This window comes from Cryptomeria japonica, chromosome 5, assembly GCF_030272615.1.
Source record: "Cryptomeria japonica chromosome 5, Sugi_1.0, whole genome shotgun sequence".
In the NCBI taxonomy this organism is placed as follows: domain Eukaryota; kingdom Viridiplantae; phylum Streptophyta; class Pinopsida; order Cupressales; family Cupressaceae; genus Cryptomeria; species Cryptomeria japonica.
In genome coordinates, this window is record NC_081409.1 from 668,197,313 (window position 1) to 668,218,171 (window position 20,859).

The window sequence follows — 20,859 nt, forward strand, 5'->3', positions numbered from 1 at the left end:
TGATGATAATAGTTCCTATTGTTCATCTTAGAAGATTAATATTTAAATGGACATGAAGTTTAACCGTAATCATCTGCTTGAGAATTTCAACAAAGCAAAGCTGTGGATGGATCTCTATATTCTAAGTGATTTTATTTAAAAAAAGAAATTGTGGATGATCCTTCATCAGGTAGAATATTTGTCTCTAGAGGTCCAGAGTCCCGACCAGCTAAAGGAGGATGTTAGTGCAGCTCAGCCAGTTACTCCTGTGTTGGCATCGCAAGATCAAAATGACAAGGTTATGGCATTTCAAGATTTTATCTGGACCGATGCGCACAGACGGATAAGAAGCCCCGTGCTTTTGCTTCATCAAGGTTTGTAAATGCAGAAAATGTTGAAACATAACACAAACTAGGAATGCAAGAAGCTAACCATTAAACAATATTCACACCTGTCAAGGCCGAAAGTATTCAGTTTATAAATTTATAAAACACACTATCTAAATTATTTGCAGAGAGATGACTACACTATTTTAATAACGAGTTGCTTAGCGTGACTTAGATTAGTATCTGCAGAGTGATGGTGATTCAGTGTAGTAAGTTTGAGTTGTGGCAAATATAAGCCAGCACAGGCTTCTTTTAAAATTTATGCGGTGAAGAATGGTTACAGGTTTTCCACCGTAGCCTTCTTCTAAAGTACATATAATAGAGCATAATTACAGCTATGCACTGCAACCTTCTTTCAGAGTATATGCAATAGAGAGGAATTTCAGTTTTGCTCTGTTCTTTTCTATGCATGTAACGAAGAATTACAGTTTTGGTTGGTCTAGCAAGTCATTTTTGACATAATACTTTGGTTTCTTTCCCTTGTCGTTTGTTGAACATGTGCTAGTTTTTACAGTGGCTTCCTTCAATTGTTAGAAAATGTTCCCAAATTTGTTTTTATTCCAGCCTTTCGTTTTGTCTTTTGAGTGGGTGTTCTTAACAAATTGTGTTATGAGAATATCTGTTAATATGGGCCAGGGTTCAAAAAATGTGACATTATTGACACTTTACATTTATTTGTGTGTTTTCATAAACTCACTGAGGGGAGATGAAGATTCTATCTAGTTATTTTTTTATGTAGTTGTTTTCTTTTCTTTTGTTGTCTAGATAAATATAGTCCTTGGTTGAAATACAGATCAGTTTAATTGTGTTGTTTATCAGATCCATAAGAACTATAGCAACTTTGTTGTTGAACCTCTATTATCTCTATTCTCTTCATGTGGTTTTATAGAGTTGAAGACTACCATTAGGATAAGTTTTTTCTGCATACTTGGAAGATGGCACATTACCTGTTTAACAGTTGTGTGTGTGTCTATATATATATATATACAACCGAAACCAGCAATCTTCACAAAATGCTACAGTTGTTAGGGACTAAAAGAATATCCATCTTTGCTGCGACACACAGGTGTCCATTTAATGGATATTATATACATAGAATGGGTTCTAAGTATGCAAAAAAAACAAACAATATATATACGACTTTTTTTTTCACTCGAGTCTTTTTGCATTTAGTGTAAAGTTCCCTTTTTATAACCTTTCCAACATCTTTGGAAGTTCCAACTTTTTGTTTGAGAGTGCCACACTTTTTAGAATGGATTTCAGATAGTGGCATTGTGTTTAAGGGATCAAGATGAGTCTATTGGTTCTTTCTAGGAGCAGTTTCAACATTTTGGATGCTTTGTGCAATTTTTGGGGAAGACTGCTACCTTTTTGGAAAGTATCAGTTTTACTTTTTATTAAGTTGGTTTCCTAGTGTGCTTTAGAGTATATTGGTGCATTCAAAATTCACATTTGGATAGTGAAACACGGGACGTATTTCCCCCCTCGAGCCTCGCATTTCCAGGATAGGGATGTCTTTGGGATGTGGGGATAGGGCATCCCTTGCCGTCCTGCCGTCGCTGTTGGGACACTTGAAGACGGTGAGATGTGCAGGCATCCCTCGAGTGTCTCGGGGACATCTGGAAGTCTCTCATCCCCAGACGTGCATTAAGTGCATTTTAAAAAAAAATTGGTTTTTTAAGCTTTTTTGGGTTAGAGTCAACCCTAATTTGATGTGGGTTGCATCCATGCCCTCTATGCCTTTGAAATCCCCCTCAAATCCTCTCTTTTTTATCCCATTTGTTTTTTTGATTTTTTCAACAGCTAGGTGAAGAGGAGAGAAAAGAGTGATTGAAGGAGTGAAAAGAGATAGGTTGAGTGAGTGCAAAAGAGTGATTGAAGGAGTGAAAAGAGATAGGTTGAGTGAGTGCAAGTGCAAGAGGAGTGACAAGGACCAAGAAGAAGAAGAGGATTCTACAACAACTTGGAGAGATTTTTCAAGCACAAGGTAGGATTTTTTTTTTTTTTTTTGATTTTCAATTTTTTTGTTGTTTTTTCTTTGTTTCATTTTCAAAATCAGATTTGATGTTGAATTTTGAGGACAAAATGAAGAATGATTCAAATGTTATGTAACATTCATTTCAATGATTCAAATGCATATTAAAACATTCATTTCAATGTAACATTGGAATCATTCTTCATTTGGCCCTCAAAATTCAAAATCAAATTTTAAATTTTGTTTTTAAATTTGAAATTTGTTAAACTAGATTGAAACTAGGTGCTTATTGAATTTATTTTGATTTTGATTTTGTGAAATGCAGTGTCACAGTGAACTCCCATGACATGAGTGAGGATGAGATAGAAATTCATTCTCATAGTGGAAATGAATTAGAATATGAACCTGAGGTTGATGGAAGTGACTGTGGGGCTGATCCAAGAGACCAATCTAGTTCCATGGCAAGTGCATTGGCTAATATAGAGTGCCCTTCCAAATTAATGGCATAGCATGCTAAGGGTCCTTTTGATCCTAAGTCTCCTCTCAAACAGTTTGCATAAAAAATACCAAGCAAATCGGGGACAAGTGGTGGCACAAGGAAGTGACAATGCAACATTTGTGGTGTTACATGGTCTGGCAACATTACTAGAGTTAATGCACACTTCTTTATTCTTCAAGGAAAACGTGTGGACCCGTGTCCTTTTTTGGAAGATCTTGCAAATATCAGATATAGAATTGAGATCGACAAGCTTTTGGGTGCTCTTGATGACAGTATAGTTGTAATGCCTACTACTTTGCCTGGTAGGGCACAAGTTCAGACTCAATAGAGCCAACTACTTGCTTCTAGTCATACATGGCAGACAAGAGGAGTGATGTTAGGACCTGTTGTGCATTGCACACACTCCCTGTTGCCGACAGGGTCGCCCTTTGTTTCTTTTCTAGTTTTCGTCTCGCCCGGTGTAGGATTTTGATTTTTATCCGCCATTTTGAGATCTAGCAGGTAGTAGTGAAGCAATGATCCTGCAGGAGAGTAAGCCCGCCCGTTTCCCCCAGTCCTGAAGAGTTCATAAGATGTTAGCAGTGATCCCCTCTAGGATGAGGGGATTGAATCATGAACTATGCAACCATTAAGTTTTGCGGCACCTGTTAATTTAAGTTGCAAGGCCAAGGGGTGGATTTGCAGAGAGTCGCGCAAATTTAAATATCCAAAATCAATCCAGGGGAGACTAATTTTCGCATGAGTCTGAAAGTCGGCTAAATAGGCAAGAATGTCAGTTGTCCATGGGTTTGCAAAATGGCCTTTTAGGCCGAATTTGGCTTTAACGTAAAACTTTTCAAAATACCTCCCCAGGCCGAAAATCGCGAAAATAGTGAAGAGTTTTAATCTTCATAAACTTTTCAAAAGGCCTCTTTAGGCCGAATTTCAAACATGAAGGAAACATTTTAACTTAAAATAATTTTCAAACCCCCCTTTTAGCCCGAAAATGGAGTTGGGCGTTAACTTTAAAAAACTTTTCGAAAAAATTGCCTCTTGGCCTAAAAATGCCAACAAGTCGAAAAGGGGGGCGTAACTTTATGAGTTTGCAAAAGGTCGTTTTAGCTCGAAAACAAGCAAATTCAAAATCGCGCAATACAAGTCAAAGGGGCGTCACTTTATTGAGTTTTCAAATAGTCATTTTAACCTGAAAATGCAAGTTGAAAGGGTGTTGATTTTTTTTTAAAAACTTTCATAAAGTCCTTTCCAGCCGAAAATCACGCGATACAAGAAAAGGGCAAACTTTAAAACACTTTTCAGAAAGTCTTCCCAGCTTGAAAATGGGCAAGAAAGTGAAAATTGCGGGTCATAGTTTAAAAATGTTAAACTTTATGCTTGCAAAAGGTTCGTTTTTCCTGAAAATAATAAAAGCGTCATTTTTATAAGTTTGCATTTCATCTTTTGGGCTCGAAAATGGGCAAAGGAGTGGAAATCGCGAAATAAAAAGCACCGGGAGGTGTCTTAAGGTTTGCATTTTATGGTTTTGACCCGAAATTGGGCAATCCTCCAACATCGCGCAACAAGTCGAAGGGCGTTTTATTTTTTTGAAAAGTTTGCAAACAGGTCTTCTACCCCGAGAATCGCCAAATAGAGAATTGCGAAATTGTTAAAAGGGCCTTAAAGCTTTAAGGTATTTACATTTATTGCCTCCAGCCTGAAAATTGGGCAAATGAGAATTGCGCGAGTTGTAAGTAAGGCGTTTTATGAGTTTGCATTTGTCTTCTCAGCCCCGAAAATCACCCAACATCCAAAATCGCGGAGCTTTAAACATTTTTTTCAAAAACCCTCTTGAGCAAAAATCGCAAGTAAGGGGAAAATAGGGAGGCGGCATCTTACCTCAGCAGCTTGCAAAACCTTGCAGTCCAATATCGTGCAAAAAGGGAAAGTAGAAAGGCGCTACACTTTGCAAAACCACCCAAGTCTCCGAAGTTCATTCTACATTGGGCAATTCGCCAAGTAAGATTCGACTCTCTCCTTTAGATTATTAATTTATGCAAATTTGGTTGTAATGTTTAAACAAATGATGGAGAAGTAATTAGATGGTGAAATTTTGTAGATCATAATTTTCTTTTTAAAAGTTATCAAGCATAGCACGCAAAAGCAAAACCAGCTAGGAAAATTGACCGTTGAAATAAAATTCAAACTTAGAGAAATTTTGAATATCTTAAATACTGAACTTAGGCAAAGCTCTTTTCCAAGTGCGAAAAATTGGCAATCTTTAAAACATCCGAGCCCTGAGTTGCAAAATCGAGCATTTGCCCGTATCGTCGTAATTGGTCGGAAGTGGCACTTTTTGGAACCCACTCCAAGTAGCAAATTTTAAATAGAACCAACTTAGTTTCCCGTTTCTTACCATTTCATTTCCAATTAATCAAGCTCTTTTATTGAAGCGTCATGCTTTTTCAAATTCAATTTGATCATTGGTTTTATGCGCTAACATCGTCCTCTATTTTGCCTAACTTGTTCGCTTCCTTTATCTCATCTCGTAATCCATGTCCGGTTGTGCAAGATAGATGCCTAGATCGACAATTGAATCCTCAAAGACACCTGGTGCAACAGGAACGTCTCGGGTTTCCAAGTCTGACATTCCCCGCAGAAGCGAGAAAATGAAGTACCAATACCAAAGGGGAGGAGTTAGGGAGTCGAAGGTCTAGAGCATATGGGAGAACATAGGTGACACTGATTTGGGCCACATAGACATTCAGGATTTCAGGAACAGGGTATACTCTCTAAACGCCTATGGCAAGCCCAGGCGAATGATGGAGAGTGGTATTGCTCAGGAAGCAGGTTTCCCTCCGTCCATGCAAAATTATGAACTAGTAGTTGAGGCTGCTAGACATTATCAGCCAGAGACTAGATTAGTGGTCCTAGAGGGGATGGTGCTAGCTGATTTCACACCCGAGGCCATTGGGGAAGCATTTGACATCCCATTTCCCGATAATCCTATTGCTACAACTATTGATGAGGCGCAGATCGCTTATGACATGAACCCTGCTAAATGCAAGACATTGATAAACGAAGAATGGTATAGAGAAAGAAGGCCTCCAAGCATTAGGATTAGTAAAAGGACCCCCATAAGTGATTTTCATAACGAGTATGGTGATATGGTCACCTTACTCAGCCGGGTTATGGGACTCCCTCAATCTAATCTTTTTGAGGAGTGGATGTTCTACTTTACTAAGTAGGTTTTTGCTGGGAAGTCCAAGTTCGACTGGGCTCATATCATCAACGATAATATCCATACACAGCTGGTCGAGCTTGAAGAAAAGAAGTACTGCACCATGACTTCCTACTTGATTTACATGTTTGCTCGACACCAGCCACTAACAGGGTTAATCAAGAAAGGTGAGATCAGGAATGGGCCGAATCAGGTAAAGGTGTATGAATGCTACCCTCAACTACATTACTATGACATAGCTCAAAGAGAAAAGAATAACATTGCTTACGCAATTGGTCAGTATGAGCGTGTCAATGATGCCTTTACAATGCGCCTAGTCAGATTGATGCAAGGAGGATTGCACATAAGGCTTTCAGAGGAGGCTACCATTTTGATACAAAAGTTCGGTGCATGGTTTATCCAATTCCCTAGGTTCACTTACCTCAGGATAGCAAACTTTGAGGGAGCACCATTCCGACTTCCATGCTATCCAATAGACAAAATAGTCCTTATGGAAGTTGCAAGGCAGGCACACCCAGCAGGTAGCCTACTTAGAGATAAGAAGCAGTCCGGATTCACCTTCCCCATGATCTTGGGTGCCCTTAATGTGCATTTCAAAAATTCGGTGCAAGCCAATGAGTCATTTGCTGAATTAGCATCCTACTGCCTACAAGAACATTTCCCTAGGAAGTGTTTCGATCATGACAATTTGGCAAAGAGATCATATGGCAGGCACTACAGTGCGAAGGCATCAATTGAGGATTATTGGAGCAACTGTTCCGATGACTATGAGGTCCGACTACGTGAGTATTCTAGGCTAAGTCTCCAGCAAATGCGGCTTTATGAGTATCGTCGGGTCCCAGATCAGGTAACAGATTATGGTAATTGCTTGCAAGTCCAAGAATTTGAGGTGGTTAAATACCTCTTGCCAGGCATTGATTGGACTCAGGATCCAATTACTGATTTTGAGGTGGTCATGGAGGCTCCAAGAAGGTATACCGATCACTGGTTATCCCAGCAAATTGAGAAACTGACCCATGAAGGGTTTCAATTTACATACAATCTAATGGGCAATCTCGATTCCCAATCTTCGGAGGATGAAGGAACCTTAAGTGCACCAAAAGAAGAGGTTGAGAAACCTGGAAAGAAGAGAAAGAAAGCCAGAGCCAATAGAGGGACTCAGACATCAAAAAGAACCAGAAAAGAAAAGATCCCTATCAGGAGGCCGAAAGTTAGTTCGTCATCCAAAGACCCTAGTTCGGACGATGATGTAGTTGAACTTGACTATATACCTGCTCCGCATTCATAGAGTGATGTTGATGTGTTCTAAGCAAATAATCCTCAAGTACAAGGTGAGCTAGATGCAAAGGTAGGGGTTGTTGGCTCTGATGAACCTGGAAATCAAGTTAAGGAAGGAGAGATTGCACCTAATCAAGAGGCTGGTAAGCATGAGCTCACACAAGGAAGTCGGCATGAATTGCGATTGAATAGCGTCGGTAAAGATGACACCACCATTGAGGGAGAACAAAAGGAGGATGAGAGTCAGAAGCCCAACAAAACTGAAGAGCAACCATCGCAAGGGGATACTCGACAGTTATTCATCGAGGTAGGGGAGAACTCAACCATGAGTACGGGATTGGATACTGCATCTGTTCCTTCTATGATAGATCAATTGTAGGTTGGTAGTGAGCCAGTTGAGGCCTCCAGGGAACAAAGTGGAAATTTGGCAATAACATCCAGACAAACCATCCCTCAAGACTGGTTAATTGCTTGTGCACAGCGGCAAGCAGCTGTCAAGCCACCTATCAACCTGGAGGATATCTTCTCTTGCATAGGAGAGATAAAATCCAAAGGTAAGAAAAAGCCCAAGACCTACTCTAGGATCACTAAGGATGAGTAGAGGAACCGCACCATTCATATCGCTACCTCGCTTGCAGATAAGCCAATGGATCAGATTGCATTGGCCAATTATAGTATTACAACCATCCCAATAGGGCGATCCACCAAAGAGCAGGAAAGGGAAGAGTTCAAGGATTGCGTGCAGAATATGCTCAGAGAGCTCGACGAAATGACTACTGAGAGAGACATGTACCGAGTTCATGCTGAGCAAGCTGAGGGGTACATTGATCACCTGCTGAAACCATTGCAACATGTCGTTGAATCCCATGTACCCCCATTGGCATTGTCACAAAGGACTACAACCAAGTTTGAAGGAGTACGTGATACTGCCAAAGCCGTCAGGGAATGGATTCAGGACATTAAGGAAAAGGGAGAGAGGATCATTGAAGATGTGAAGGAAATGGTTCACCACAGAGAGACCATTCACGTCAAATTGTTTGAAGTGAAGAGGGAGTGTTTCAAGGTCCATGAGGTGGTTGGTACGATTCTTCCCCTCATAAGGGCTCTTTTCTGGACCCACATGCAGATTCCCACATTGCCTGCCATCTTCGATCCCTATGACATCAACACTTTCAAGGAGTGATACTGGACTGCCAACATGAAGAATGATACCAAAGATACCATTAATAAAGAGCAGGAGGAATGCGAGGAAATTTTGAAAAACATGAGGGATCTTGGTGCAAAGATCCTTAGATCAATGGTCCTTGGCTGGAAGAATAGTTTGTCCAATAATCAAGTGCAACGAAGCTGGGAGGATAGGTTGAGAATTGATAAGGTCGCATACTCCACAGAGGACCTAGAATTTGCCAGTGGGCTTCATACGGACATATTAAGTTTTGAGGCTCATCGGTCCGACTGGAAGGATGGGTTGAAGCATGTAGATCGCCACCTGGAGGGTATGCAATATAAAATACGCCATCCTCCTATGCCTCCAAGCATGGTGCTGTTCCAACTATGCATCAGATTTCAGGAGTACGTTCGGGCAGAGCGTGCAGCAGGTCGGGACATCTGGAAGGAATATTTGCACAACGAAGATGAATTTTTGGAAAAAGGGTCCACAACAAGAAAGGAGAAAGTGCTTTCCTAAAAGTTTCTTTTTAAATCTTAAAAAGCACTTTTCAGACATAAAGTTCATTCCTAACTACCAAAACAGTTGTAAATCTTGAGCTCCGTGCATGTGCACTTTTTGGAGCAGCTTTTTGGGTAGTTATTGATTACTTTTTTGGTGGTTATTGTTTCTCCTTTTATTGTTGTTGATATTTTGCCTCCTATTTATGGGTATGGGCAGTTTTGATAGAGGATGAATCTGGCCCACTTGTTTAATTTTAATCTTGGCCATTCATCCATTTTGGAAACTCTATATAAAGGAGTTAGTTTCTTCTTTGTTATAGGCAGAAAAGAAAGATTGTTGCAAAAACTCTGGCGAAATATATACAAAATTTAATGGATGTTAAAACTGTGTCTATTTTACTGTGAGTGCATGGTCCTCTTCTCCATTTATTTCATATTTCTGCAACTGTATTTACTTTCAGATAGTTATTTATGCATGCATTTGATGGAAAATCTTGGTTCCTACCATTAGGAAATAGTTGATTATTGTTTCCTCTGCATGGTTAGTCTGAGCCCCCTTTTGTGCTAAGTTCGGTTATTAGATTTAGATGAATGGGTGTAAGAGTCCATCATTTGTATCTAGTAGCTTGAAAATTCGAAATCCTTAGATGATTGCACTGGTTTTTACCTAGTTGTGCTAATTAGCTAGCAAAGTAATTTCTAGTTATTTTAAGACTTCCGTCTATGTGTTGAAATATGCTGTCTTAGTTAAATTACTTAGCTGTTCTTATTGATTCTTTATCCTTATCCCTCATTTTTTCCATTTTTATTAGAAGCCCGCCAGTCAAGCTGAAATAACGTCAATTAGAAGCAAATCAGATGAGATAGGACTGTAAAACTTTAGGGAACCTATACGAAACCAATTCCATCTAACCGTAAGTCCCCTTTTGTGTTTCCAGCAAAATCCATCAACTACTAAGCTATCCAGCAGTCAAGACCTGACAATTGAAACCTTGAGGTCGTCTCCATTGATCAATTGAAACAACATTAGGGATTTCCTTATCTCAAGAGAGGATAGGATTCTTAGCATTTCTATTCTGCATTGGCCGGATGAAGTTGTAGTTCCGCGACTTTAGACACTTCAATAGGACCTTTGTACACTTCCAATACTATGGCCTAATCACGAGAGGTAAGGGGAAACACAAGTTGCAAAGTAACCCCATAGTTGACTTGTTCAATGTGCAGCTGGAGGATAAGATAGATGATGCCATTGGAAAGTTCTTCTTTTCCAATGGTATCCCATTTCATGTAGCTCGATCTCCTTATTATAAGGAGGTGATATTGATGGTGGCGAGGAGAGGACCAACATATGTGCCAGCAAGTGAGAGCAAATTGAGGACTTTGATCTTGGATAAGAATTATTCCAAGATCAATGTTTTGATGGAGAAGATAAAGGCATGTTGGGTGGAGTCTGGATGCATCATAGTCATGGATGGGTGGATGAGCATTAGCCATCGTCCACTCATCAACATCATTGTTGCGTGTGCAAAGAACACACTTTCTCAAGGTAGTTGATTTTACAGAGCATCACAAAGATGCTGATTTTTAGTTTGAGTTTCTAAGGGAGGCTATTGAGGAGGTTGGGCCACAAAATGTAGTCCAAGTATGATAGATGCAGCACATGTGTGCAGAGCTGTAGGGAAACTTATTGAGGCAACCTACAAACATATTTGGTGGACTCCATGTTGTGTGCATGCCATGAACAATGCACTTAGGAACATGGGGAAGATTTTGTCGATTAGAGGAGTGCTTAGTGAAGTGAGAAATGTGCAGATGTTTATTTGTAACCACCACACTTCACATGCACTCTTCAGGAGCTTCTCGAAGGAGTTTTTGAAATTTGATGAGACCAGATATGCATCCTATTTCATTCTCTTGGAGAGAATGACTGAGTTGCAAGAGGCACTGCAACTCATGGTTATGACAACAAATTGGAATAGGTCGGCTGAGGCCAAGACATAGTAGGGGAGGAGGGTGAAGGAGATAGTGAAGAGTGATGTGTTTTGGAGTGATACAAAACACATAGTCTCGATCATTGCTCTAGTTTTCTAGGTCATCAAATATGGGGATGGGGATGCACCTACGCTTGGAGAGGTGTATGAGTGCATCGATTCTATGCTTGACAAGATGAGGGCTATTGTGCGAGTGAAGGTCCGCACTTTACCATTATACAATGACCACATTGGGACGACAAACAACTAGAATGGGAATGATGTACAAGCAAAACTGAAACCCAAAACAACAAATCACTGGGGAGGGCAAGAGGGCGTCCTTGAAGAAGGGGCCGCTGATGTTGAAGCCAACTACGCCCACAACCACATCACCTGATCAGTTCGATAAGCAAGGTCCAGCTTAGCCACTAATTGGTGCTCTTGTGACCGCTTCACCCTGAATACAGCCTCCATGAGCTCCTTTTGCTTCACCTCCAACTCTGCCGCAAGGCTGGTAACGTAGGTCTCTGCTGTGGTCCTCATCTCTGACTCAACCGCCAGTGCTACTCTCACAGAGCTCAATTCTCTCTTCACCGTGTCCAGAACCTCCTCCGCACGACTGACTCGGGCTTGCTGTTGGGCCAACTCCATCTCCAATGACGGGATGCGAGTGGCCAGCTCTGCAGCTCTATCTGCCTGGATTTGAGCCTCTCGGAGTCGGTAATAGCCATCCCGCACAGCCTGCTCAATTTGTCTCACCAAAGTTTGCACTCGACTCTCTCCGGCCACCTCCTGACATTGCCACTGTGCTCTCATCTCAGGTAGGTATGGTCGGCCATCCCTGTGCCTCAAAGCACCTCTGGAATGCCTCTCCTACCCCTGTAGTAGCAAACTCACGTAGGCTCTCCAAGGCTGGCTGAACAATGGATTCCTTAACTGTGGAGGCTACCAACCGCTGAACTGCCCCCTCCATATCAACAAAAAATTGTGCTACGGCAGTAGGTTGGTGCCTCCCTACACCTCCGTCCTGAAGGCCCATCTGTGAAGGTATCTCCTCCTTGCCACTAGTGGGCAAAACCAGCTCTGTAGGATGCTCCACCAACTCGACTACCTCTACCTGCGTAGGATGCTCCCCCAAATCAACTACCTCAGCTTGTGTAGGATGGCGAGGTGTAGCAGGTGGTGGCCCTACCAGAACTATGGGTGGGGCGACATACCGGTCCAACCATGTGTCTGTGTCCTCCATTGCTTCCCCACTGTCCTTTGCCTGCCCCATGCCTTCCGTCCCTATTTCCTGTTCCGTGACAGGTGAGCGCACTGGAATACAAGGAGTGGTGGTCACTGCAGGTGTCTGCATTATAGGACAAGGATGCATCTGCCCGAATGCTGGAATGGCCACCCCAAGAAGGAATCCTGTCGTCACCCCAGACGAGGAAAGTGGTGTCAATTCCTCGTCCATGTGCAGGAATGCTGGTGTGAATAACAACTGCCCTGCCCGAACCCCCTCTCCTGTAGGTTGTGCCACACCCCCTGCTGGCAGCCCGCGGGTTCCACGTGGTACTTGGCCAAAAGACACTGCATAGCCGCCCTCTTCCGTACCAGGGGTCACTGTCTCCACCTCTACTTCGGCCAGCTCCGAGAGTCGGAAAGTAGTGTCCCCTCTGGAACACCTCGATGTCTCCTCGGACTCCACACTCTCGTTTGCACTACTCTCTGCCTGTCCTGGATCGGTGTCACTGGCCGACACTACCACCGGGACCTGCCTTCTTCTCTTTCTGCTGGTCTGACCCTCTCCACCAGTCGTGAGTGCGTCCAACTCTGTCCAATAGAAAATAGCTGGCTATAAGGAATCAATGCAGTCTCGTGGTCGTCACCCTCTTAGATTGGTTGGTACCTGTACTCATACGGAGTCCAAAAACAACCCGATGGCATGGTACGACATGTAAAAAACTTTGTGCTTCAGCATCAGGAAATCGTGGGCTCTATCCAATAACAAAATCGCCCAATCATATACCGTACCTTTCTTCAAGCTCTGCATCAGTGCAATCATAGGTACTGTTGCATCCGACGCCCTACTTGCACCAGTTAATCGACTCTACATCAAATCGAGCAAGCACTGCCAGACGCCAGGTTGCAGGAATATTTTCTTTAACCCTCTGCCTTGCCGTGCTATAATCCTTGCCCAGTCGGCTGTCGTCAAGTCATCTCGACACATTTCTTTTAACAATTGCGTTTTCCGTTCTTGGGACATCTTCGTTGCATTTTTGTCAATCTTTCTCCCTTTATCCGGGATGCCAAAAACCCTCTCGAAATCATCTGGGTTGAAAGAAACTATGATATTTGTATGTTGAAACTTAAATGACGACGTACGCAACTTTGGATCATAGGTTTTGATCATAGTGCGCAAGCATGGTTCAAATTCTTTAATTGAAAAGATGGGCATTTGTATTGCATCATGGACGCGTGCTTTGGCAAGGGCTACTTTGACCTCAATGTCGGTTGGGGTTAGGGCCGTTTCCCACCATTGGCTGCACGTACTGCCCGTTAGTCCCTCAAACGTCACAGTGTCTGGCATGACTTTGTGCGTGCGTGCATCCTGCACCACGGCCTTCCCTTGGCTCGTATCCTGCCGGTCACCCATTGAATCCTTTCGGCGTTGTCCTCTCTGGGATTCCTGTAGCCTCCTTCGCCAATCTAATTTCTTCAACCTTCTAGTTGCCTGCTCCATCGACTAAATTTTGTTTCCTTGGGTTCAAATGCTAACTGTTCCCAGTGTCCTAATTGCCTTTTTTGCCAATTTCGGTATGGTTGTACGGCTGCCTTAGTGTGTACGACATGGCAAATTTTGCTCTTGTACGGTTGCAGGATGTTTTGACTTCTTTCCCTGATTATGCTCACGTACTATGGTCGATTCCGCTCCTCATGTATAGTGCTGGATGAAATGGTGTACGAAATATGCACTTGGTAATCAAAACATCTGTCAATTCAAAATCGTACTCTGTCAATTCAAAACCGTACAGACCTTTCTCTTTCCATGCGGATTGACTAATTTGCCATCATACGACCCTTTTGCCTTCTTTTGACACCAATGACCGTACGAAATTGTACGACTTTTTTTCTCTTTCCTAGTGCTTGTGTCCGTACAAAACTGTACGGAATTGTTCCGTACTAACAAGTAATTCCTTACTAACAAGTAATTCTGTACTAAAACTAGTAATTCCGTCGGCCTGGCAATGCCTTCTGTCGACCTGGCAATGATTTCTGTACGAAAATTTCCTTCTCACTGGCCCCAGTCCGTACGGAATTAAGACTGTTTTTTCGCCATTTCCAATGTATGCCTCACTTTATTTTCCTTCATGTCTCCACTGACTGTCCCATTTTAATATTTGCCAAAATTAAAAACATTGCTTGTAAAAGAAATATCAAAAATGTTTTTTTTTTTTTCAAAATTTTTCGATTTTCACTATCTGGGCGTTCCCGTCATTCTTGGTACACCTTTAATTTCGAGCCGTTGACTGCATTGGGTATTTCCTTGCCGTCGAGCGTCCACAGTTTAATGGCTCTGTTTGCGCTGACTTTGCGAACCTTAAATGGACCCAACCACTTTACCTTGAACTTGCCAGGCTTTATTTCATTGCGTCTGTTAAACTTTAGCACAAGTTGTCCGGGAGTAAACTGCATTCTTCGTAGGTGTTTGTTGTGCCACGTTTTCCCCCTTTGCTATGCCCTCTCTGTCGCCCACTGAGCCATCATTCGTCGCTCATCCAATTTGTTCAAGGTGTACAACCGCTCTCAGAGACTCTCCATGTCGCCTAGTCTGTTGTCAATGGTGATCCGAAGACTCGACACCATGAATTCCACTGGCACCACCGCTTCCTGCCCGAACATTAACTGGAAGGGGGTCTGTCTTGTGGTGACCTTATATGTCATCCGGTACACCCACAGTATCGACGGTAAGCGTTCCTCCCAATCTTCCTTCTCCACTCCGCAAGACTTGTAAAGCACAGAGACGATTATTTTGTTTGTCGCCTCGGCTTGCCCGTTCCCCGAGGATAGTAGGGGCTTGATAAGGAGTGGAAAATCTTGAACTCCATCGTGAGCAACCGGATTATGTGGTTGACAAAATGTCCTCCTTGGTCACTCGTCAATTGGATTGGAATCCCGTATCGTGTAATGATTTGCTCGTAGATAAACCTTTCCGTATTGACGGCCGAATTGTCTAGCAGAGTCCGTGCCTCGACCCACTTGATCAAGTATTCTGTGGCCACCACGATGTATCTGCACCGTCGGGCTCCACTTGCCTTCAAAGGTTCGATGAAATCCAGCCCCCATTGTTCAAACAGTTCCTGGACATTGGACGCGTTGAGGGGCATAAAATCTCTCTTCAGTGGCCTCCCCGCCTGTTGGCACGTGTCACAACTCGTCACCCACTCCCGGGCGTCATTGTGCAGTGTCGGCCACCATAGCCCTGCCAATAGAACTTTCCTGGCTGTGGGGTCGGGCCCCATGTGCCCTCCTGTCGGGCCTTCATGTGCTTCCCGTAAAACACCTTGAATTTCTTCCTCCAGGACACATCGCCGTAGGACCTGGTCAGGTCCTATTTTATACAAAATGCTATTAATGAGTTGAAACGTATTACTCCTTAGTACGAGCTTCCTTCGCTCCCCTGGTGGCATCTCTCTAGGGAATTGTGATGTCGACAAATATTCCCTGATGCTTGTGTACCAGGCAGGAAGAATGACAATGCGGAATAAGTGGGCGTCCGGGAAGTCTTCGCCGGTTCCCCTGACTTGATTCTAGATAGTTGGTCGGCTATCACATGGCTTTTCCTAGGTCGTACAATAATGTTGAATGTAAACTCCTGCAGCACCAGCAGCCATCGGCTGATTCGCCCCTGAATGATTGGCTTATTCACCATGTACATTAACGCCTGGTGGTCCACATAGAATGTGAACGGCGTGGCCAGTAAGTAATGTCTAAACTTTTGGACGGAGTACAGCATCCCCAGGGCTTCCCTCTCTGTCGTACTATATTTTTTTTCCGCGTTTGACAGGAGTCTGCTTGTGAAGTATACCGGGTGATCTAGCTCGTGATCGCCAACTTGCGCCAGTGTGGCCCCTATGGCAAAATTTGATGCGTCGACGTGTACATGGAACTCTTTGTCCCAATTCGGATATGTCAGGATTTGCGCACCTACCAACTGTGACTACAGTTCTTGGAAGGCTTCTTTCTGAGCCGTCCCCCATGCGTACTGTTCACCTCTCCTCGTCAGCTTGTCCAGAGGGTAGGATACTTGAGCAAAATTTTTGATAAACCACCTATAATACCCTGTGTCCTAGGAAGGATTTGACTCCCGTGACATTTGCTGGTGCCTCCATTTCCACTATCACCCGAACCTTGTCCGGGTCAGTCTTGAGTCTAGCCTTACACACTATGTGTCCTAACAGCTTCCCTTGAGGCACCATGAATCTGCATTTTTTGGTATTGAGTGCTAGGCGGGCTCGCCTGCATCTCCCCATGCATTCGCCAAGTGCGGCTAGATGTGCATCCTAGTTACTATAGATGGACCAGTCGTCAAGGAACGCATTGAAGTTCCCTACTGACATCTTGTCAAATATGTGAAGATTATCCGTTGGAATGTCGGTGGCGCGTTGCATAACCCGAACGACATTTGGTTATATGCATACACACCATCTTCCACTACGAAGGTTGTTTTTAATTTGTCCTCTTCGGCAATGGATATCTGGTTATACCCAGAAAATCCATCCATAAATGAATAAATTTCATGACCGACCACTTCCTCCAAGATGCTATCCGTAAATGGTATTGGAAACGGGTCCTTTATGGTGACCGCGTTAAGGCATCTGAAATCCATGCAGATTCGGATCTGGTTTGCCTCCTTTTTAAGGGATATCACTATGGGCGACACCCACTCATTGGTCTGCACTTTAAAAATAATCCCGGCTTCAAGCATATGCTCGATTTCATCATTCACTCTCGCAACATAGTTTTTATTCATTCTGCATGGCCTCTTTCGTACAAGTATGACCCCAGGTACAAGTGGAATTTGGTGTACGCACAGTTTTGGCAGCACCCCTTTGAGGTCCTTGTACGTCCAGGTGAATACATCCTCGTATTCCATGAATATTTTAAACGTGGCGACTTTCAGGACTGGGTTCTAGTCGTCGCCAACCAGGATGTTCCTTGACTCTGCTTCCGTGCCGAGGTTTGTAGGTTTTACAGACTCTTCGTACTGGATTGGTTTTGTCATGTCAAACCTATGTGCTGGTGCCTCGTTGACAGGAGCATCCCCTTCCGTGTATTCAACGTACGCTAGTGGAAATTCATTTTCGTCCTGCTCCTCGTCAACCTGCAACATGTTGCACCCATGCAACAGCTCGTAGTCTTCCATTTCTTAGTGGAAGAGCCCATTAAGGGAATCGGTCTCATCTTTCGAACATCCTTGGATTCCTAGGACACCTTCCTCATCCGGTTCCCTTCCGTACTTTCCTTCGTCAACTCCGCCCCTCGCCGTCCGATTCCGATTTTGACGCGAGTTCTTCACTCACGAGTTGTGTTTTCAGGTCGATAATAAATTTTCGCCTGACTTTCTCCATAGACAGCGTGTTACGCTTCCAGTTGTGATTTGCTCTGGCCGCCACCAACCACCCTCTGCCAAGAATGGCGTCGTATCCTTTCTTCGTGAGCGGAATCACCATGAAGTCGAGGACAAATGATTGTGTCCCAATGGTCACTTGTTGCACCATGAGCATTCCAAGAGGTTTGATACCATGTTGATCCGCTCCCAGTAAGTTGAAGGTTGATGGCCACAGTGTCGGCTTGCCAAGCTTCTTCCATGTTTCTTCCAGAAGCACATTCACTCCCGACCCGCCGTTGACAATGGTGTCAGTCAAAATGGTGCCAAGTATTCCCATTTCTACCACCGCTGGGTGCTGACCACTGTATAGTGTCAGGATCAATGGGTTTGTTGGTGTTTCGCTAGGAACATCCATATTTTGGGTCACCCGACTCTGTGGAGTTACTTGCACCGTACGTAATTGCGGCATCGTTTCCAGGACGTCCTTCATCTTCACAAGTACTTCAATCTGCAGCATTTGATTCAGGATATTTTCCTCAGCTTCAGAGCGGGAAGTACTTGCCGCTTCTTGAGTGTTCCCTTGTGCCAACATTTCCTTCGCCACTTCAGCCTTCCCCTCCAGCGCCCGCTGCTTCTTCGTGCGAGGGTCCGGGTATGTGGCATTCTTTGCCTGCGACCGTGTGATTGCCAATACCCGTTCCTTCGTCCTGTCAATGTTGAGCAGGTTCACTCCAGACTTTGGGAAAGTTCCATCATCGTGGTCTCCAAGCCCACACCATTTGCATAGTTTTTGTGGAGTTTCTTTTGAGGTGCATTCCCTGGCAAAGTGGCCCCATTGATTGCAGGCTCGGCACTGGATCATTGGCCATCCCTTCGCATCATATTGGATCCGGCTCCTATTATTATTGTTATTATTGGTCTTCCCCCCTCGCCGGTTGTTCCGGCATCCGCCAGATGATGCATTATTGTTGGCGGTTTGCGAAGTTCTGGTGGCCGGCTGCTCTTGCGTGAAGAGAACTTGTTGGCTCCTGGTTTTCATATTGTAGGCACATTGCTTTGTCAAATGTCCGGTAATCTGACAAATGTCACAGAAAGCCTTCTTGGGGCAGGACCCCTTGGTGTGTCTATCACTCCACTCCGTACACCACATGTCGTTTTCTTCAGTCTTACTTGTACTCCCCTTCATGGCTTTGAATTCCTTCAACATTCGCTCCATATCCTTTTGGAGCATGTGCACCTTTTTAGTCGATTCGCCACCGCTGTTGCTTTCCCTGGCAGATTCTTCATCATCTTCGGATCTGTGGCGTTTTGTGTTCCCTCTCCAGGTCCATCGCCCTATTATAGGCGTCGTCATATGACGTTGGGGGTACAATTTTCATCTTCTTCCGTAGGGAGGATTTCAACCCTTCAACGAACCATCGTTTCTTAATCCATCTGTTGGTTGGCTTTCCATTTTACCCAGCAATTCTTTAAGCCTCTAGCTGTATGCTTGTACTGTCTCCTTGGTACCTTGTTTGGTACTGTATATCTCGGCTACGATTTCATTGTCATCACGGAGCAACCGAAACTCCTTGAATTCCTTCTGCAGATTGGCCCATGTGGCCACTTTTTGCTTGTCAACATTGGAGTACCAATCTATGGCAACTCCGTGTAATGTGGCTGGGAACTGCTTTACCCAGTCATCTTGGTCCGTCACTCCGTTGGCGGACCAAATAGTTTCACATTTACGGCAGTGCCGTACGGGGTCTTCCTTGCCGTCCCATGTGAACTTTGGCAATTTTTGTTTACTTACCATCCCTCCGCTGGGTCTCGCTCCTCCGGTGCCTTGTGTGCTTGTACCCAGTGATCCTCTGCCTTCGCCTCCTGCACCTGACCCTCCACTCGTGGGTCCTCCGGAGAAGGTTGTTGACCCCGAACCAAACAAATTGCCTCCCGTATGGTACCCTTGTGCTCCCTCGACACCTTTGGCCATACTGTCGCCTTCAGTCGTCTCCCTCCAGTTGTCCTCTGAAATGGACAAGTTCTTTAGTAAGTCTCTGATAGCGTCGATCAGGTTTAGACTTTGCCTTGTTTGTTCCACCAACTCTTCTCGACTTCTTACCCTATGGTGGTATTCTGGTGAACTGTAGAGCTCTCCTTCGGCACCCTCGGTGACTCCTTCTAGGTTCCCTTCGAGCAACCCTACGACCGTGTAGAGAGCATAATTCTCTCCATCTATCTCTGCCTCCACAACCTCCGTGACACCTCTTGGGTTCCCTTCAAGCAACCCCTTGGCCGGTCATCCGTCGGCAAGCTGCCTTAGCCTACGCCTTCGTTCTATCTATTGTCTAAGATTCAACGCTCTTTGTGCCACTTCCCATTCGTCACTTTGTATCTTTTTATTTTTGTCCTTATTTAGTATATTGGGCATAAATTACTTCCGTACATAGCAAGCACACACCGTGTACACAAAAAAACTTTTATTATTTTCCCTTTCGACCACAATTTATGTCAACATTGTGTCGGGATTAGTACAGTATTGCTTTATTCCTCCCAGAAGTTCAGGGTTCAATTTCCCCTTCGCCTCTTGCCATCACGCTTTGCTTCCCAATGACGATTGTTTTCTTCCTACTATCGGAGGACCTGTTGGCATCGCTCCTCACGGCCAATCTCCTCCAGGCGGGTTCACTGTGCCAGTGATGCCTGTGCAAGCAACCGGGGGAGGTGGTTCATCAACCGATTCACTGCAGGGCTAACTTCCAGTGTGGTCCACACGACACTTGTTGGGACTTTAGCTTCCGTGGCCTCTCTTTGGACATAGGTCTTGATGGCCACCTGAAGCAGGATTGAGAATTCCGTCGTTGTAGTGTCCTCTTTGTCGTAGAGTTTTGTCTGTGCGTCGTCGGCCTCTGGGTTAATCTCACCGACGGTTAGGCCCATCGTGTCCGTACGCCATCCGCTCCTTCCTTTCCCGAGTATGTCTAGGCAACGACACCAAATGTTTTCCCCGTAGGGTGTCAGGTTAAGACATTGCATAAATGACAGAAGTAAATAGAATATATGGAACTCACAAGTGTTCTATTGATTCATAATAAGCCAGTACATACAATGATAGCAATATGTTCGACTACAATAGAATGTCCAAAGATTGGAAACAAATACAATATAAAGGAGTCTGGTCAGTTACCCGGTGCCAATTGCCGACAACCGATGGGTTAACTGCTGATGCTAACACAATTTACCTTAATGATTAATTACCCGACAACATGAAGGACCCCACTTTACCATTATACAATGACCACATTGGGCT

The 20,859-nt window shown here is 44.0% G+C and overlaps 1 protein-coding gene across 4 annotated transcripts in view; it reads left to right on the plus strand.

Moving 5' to 3' along the window:
- The window catches only part of LOC131054877 (uncharacterized), a 253,597-nt gene that overhangs the window by 914 nt on the left and 231,824 nt on the right, over positions 1-20,859 (plus strand). For 3 of the 4 annotated variants that reach the window (XM_057989511.2, XM_057989512.2, XM_057989513.2), the window contains exon 2: positions 170-353. The exons of the other annotated variant lie outside the window; for it this stretch is intronic. In XM_057989511.2, coding sequence (XP_057845494.2) covers positions 170-353 — 184 coding nt within the window. The remainder of the gene's footprint in view (positions 1-169; positions 354-20,859) is intronic. 4 annotated transcript variants of the gene reach the window in all.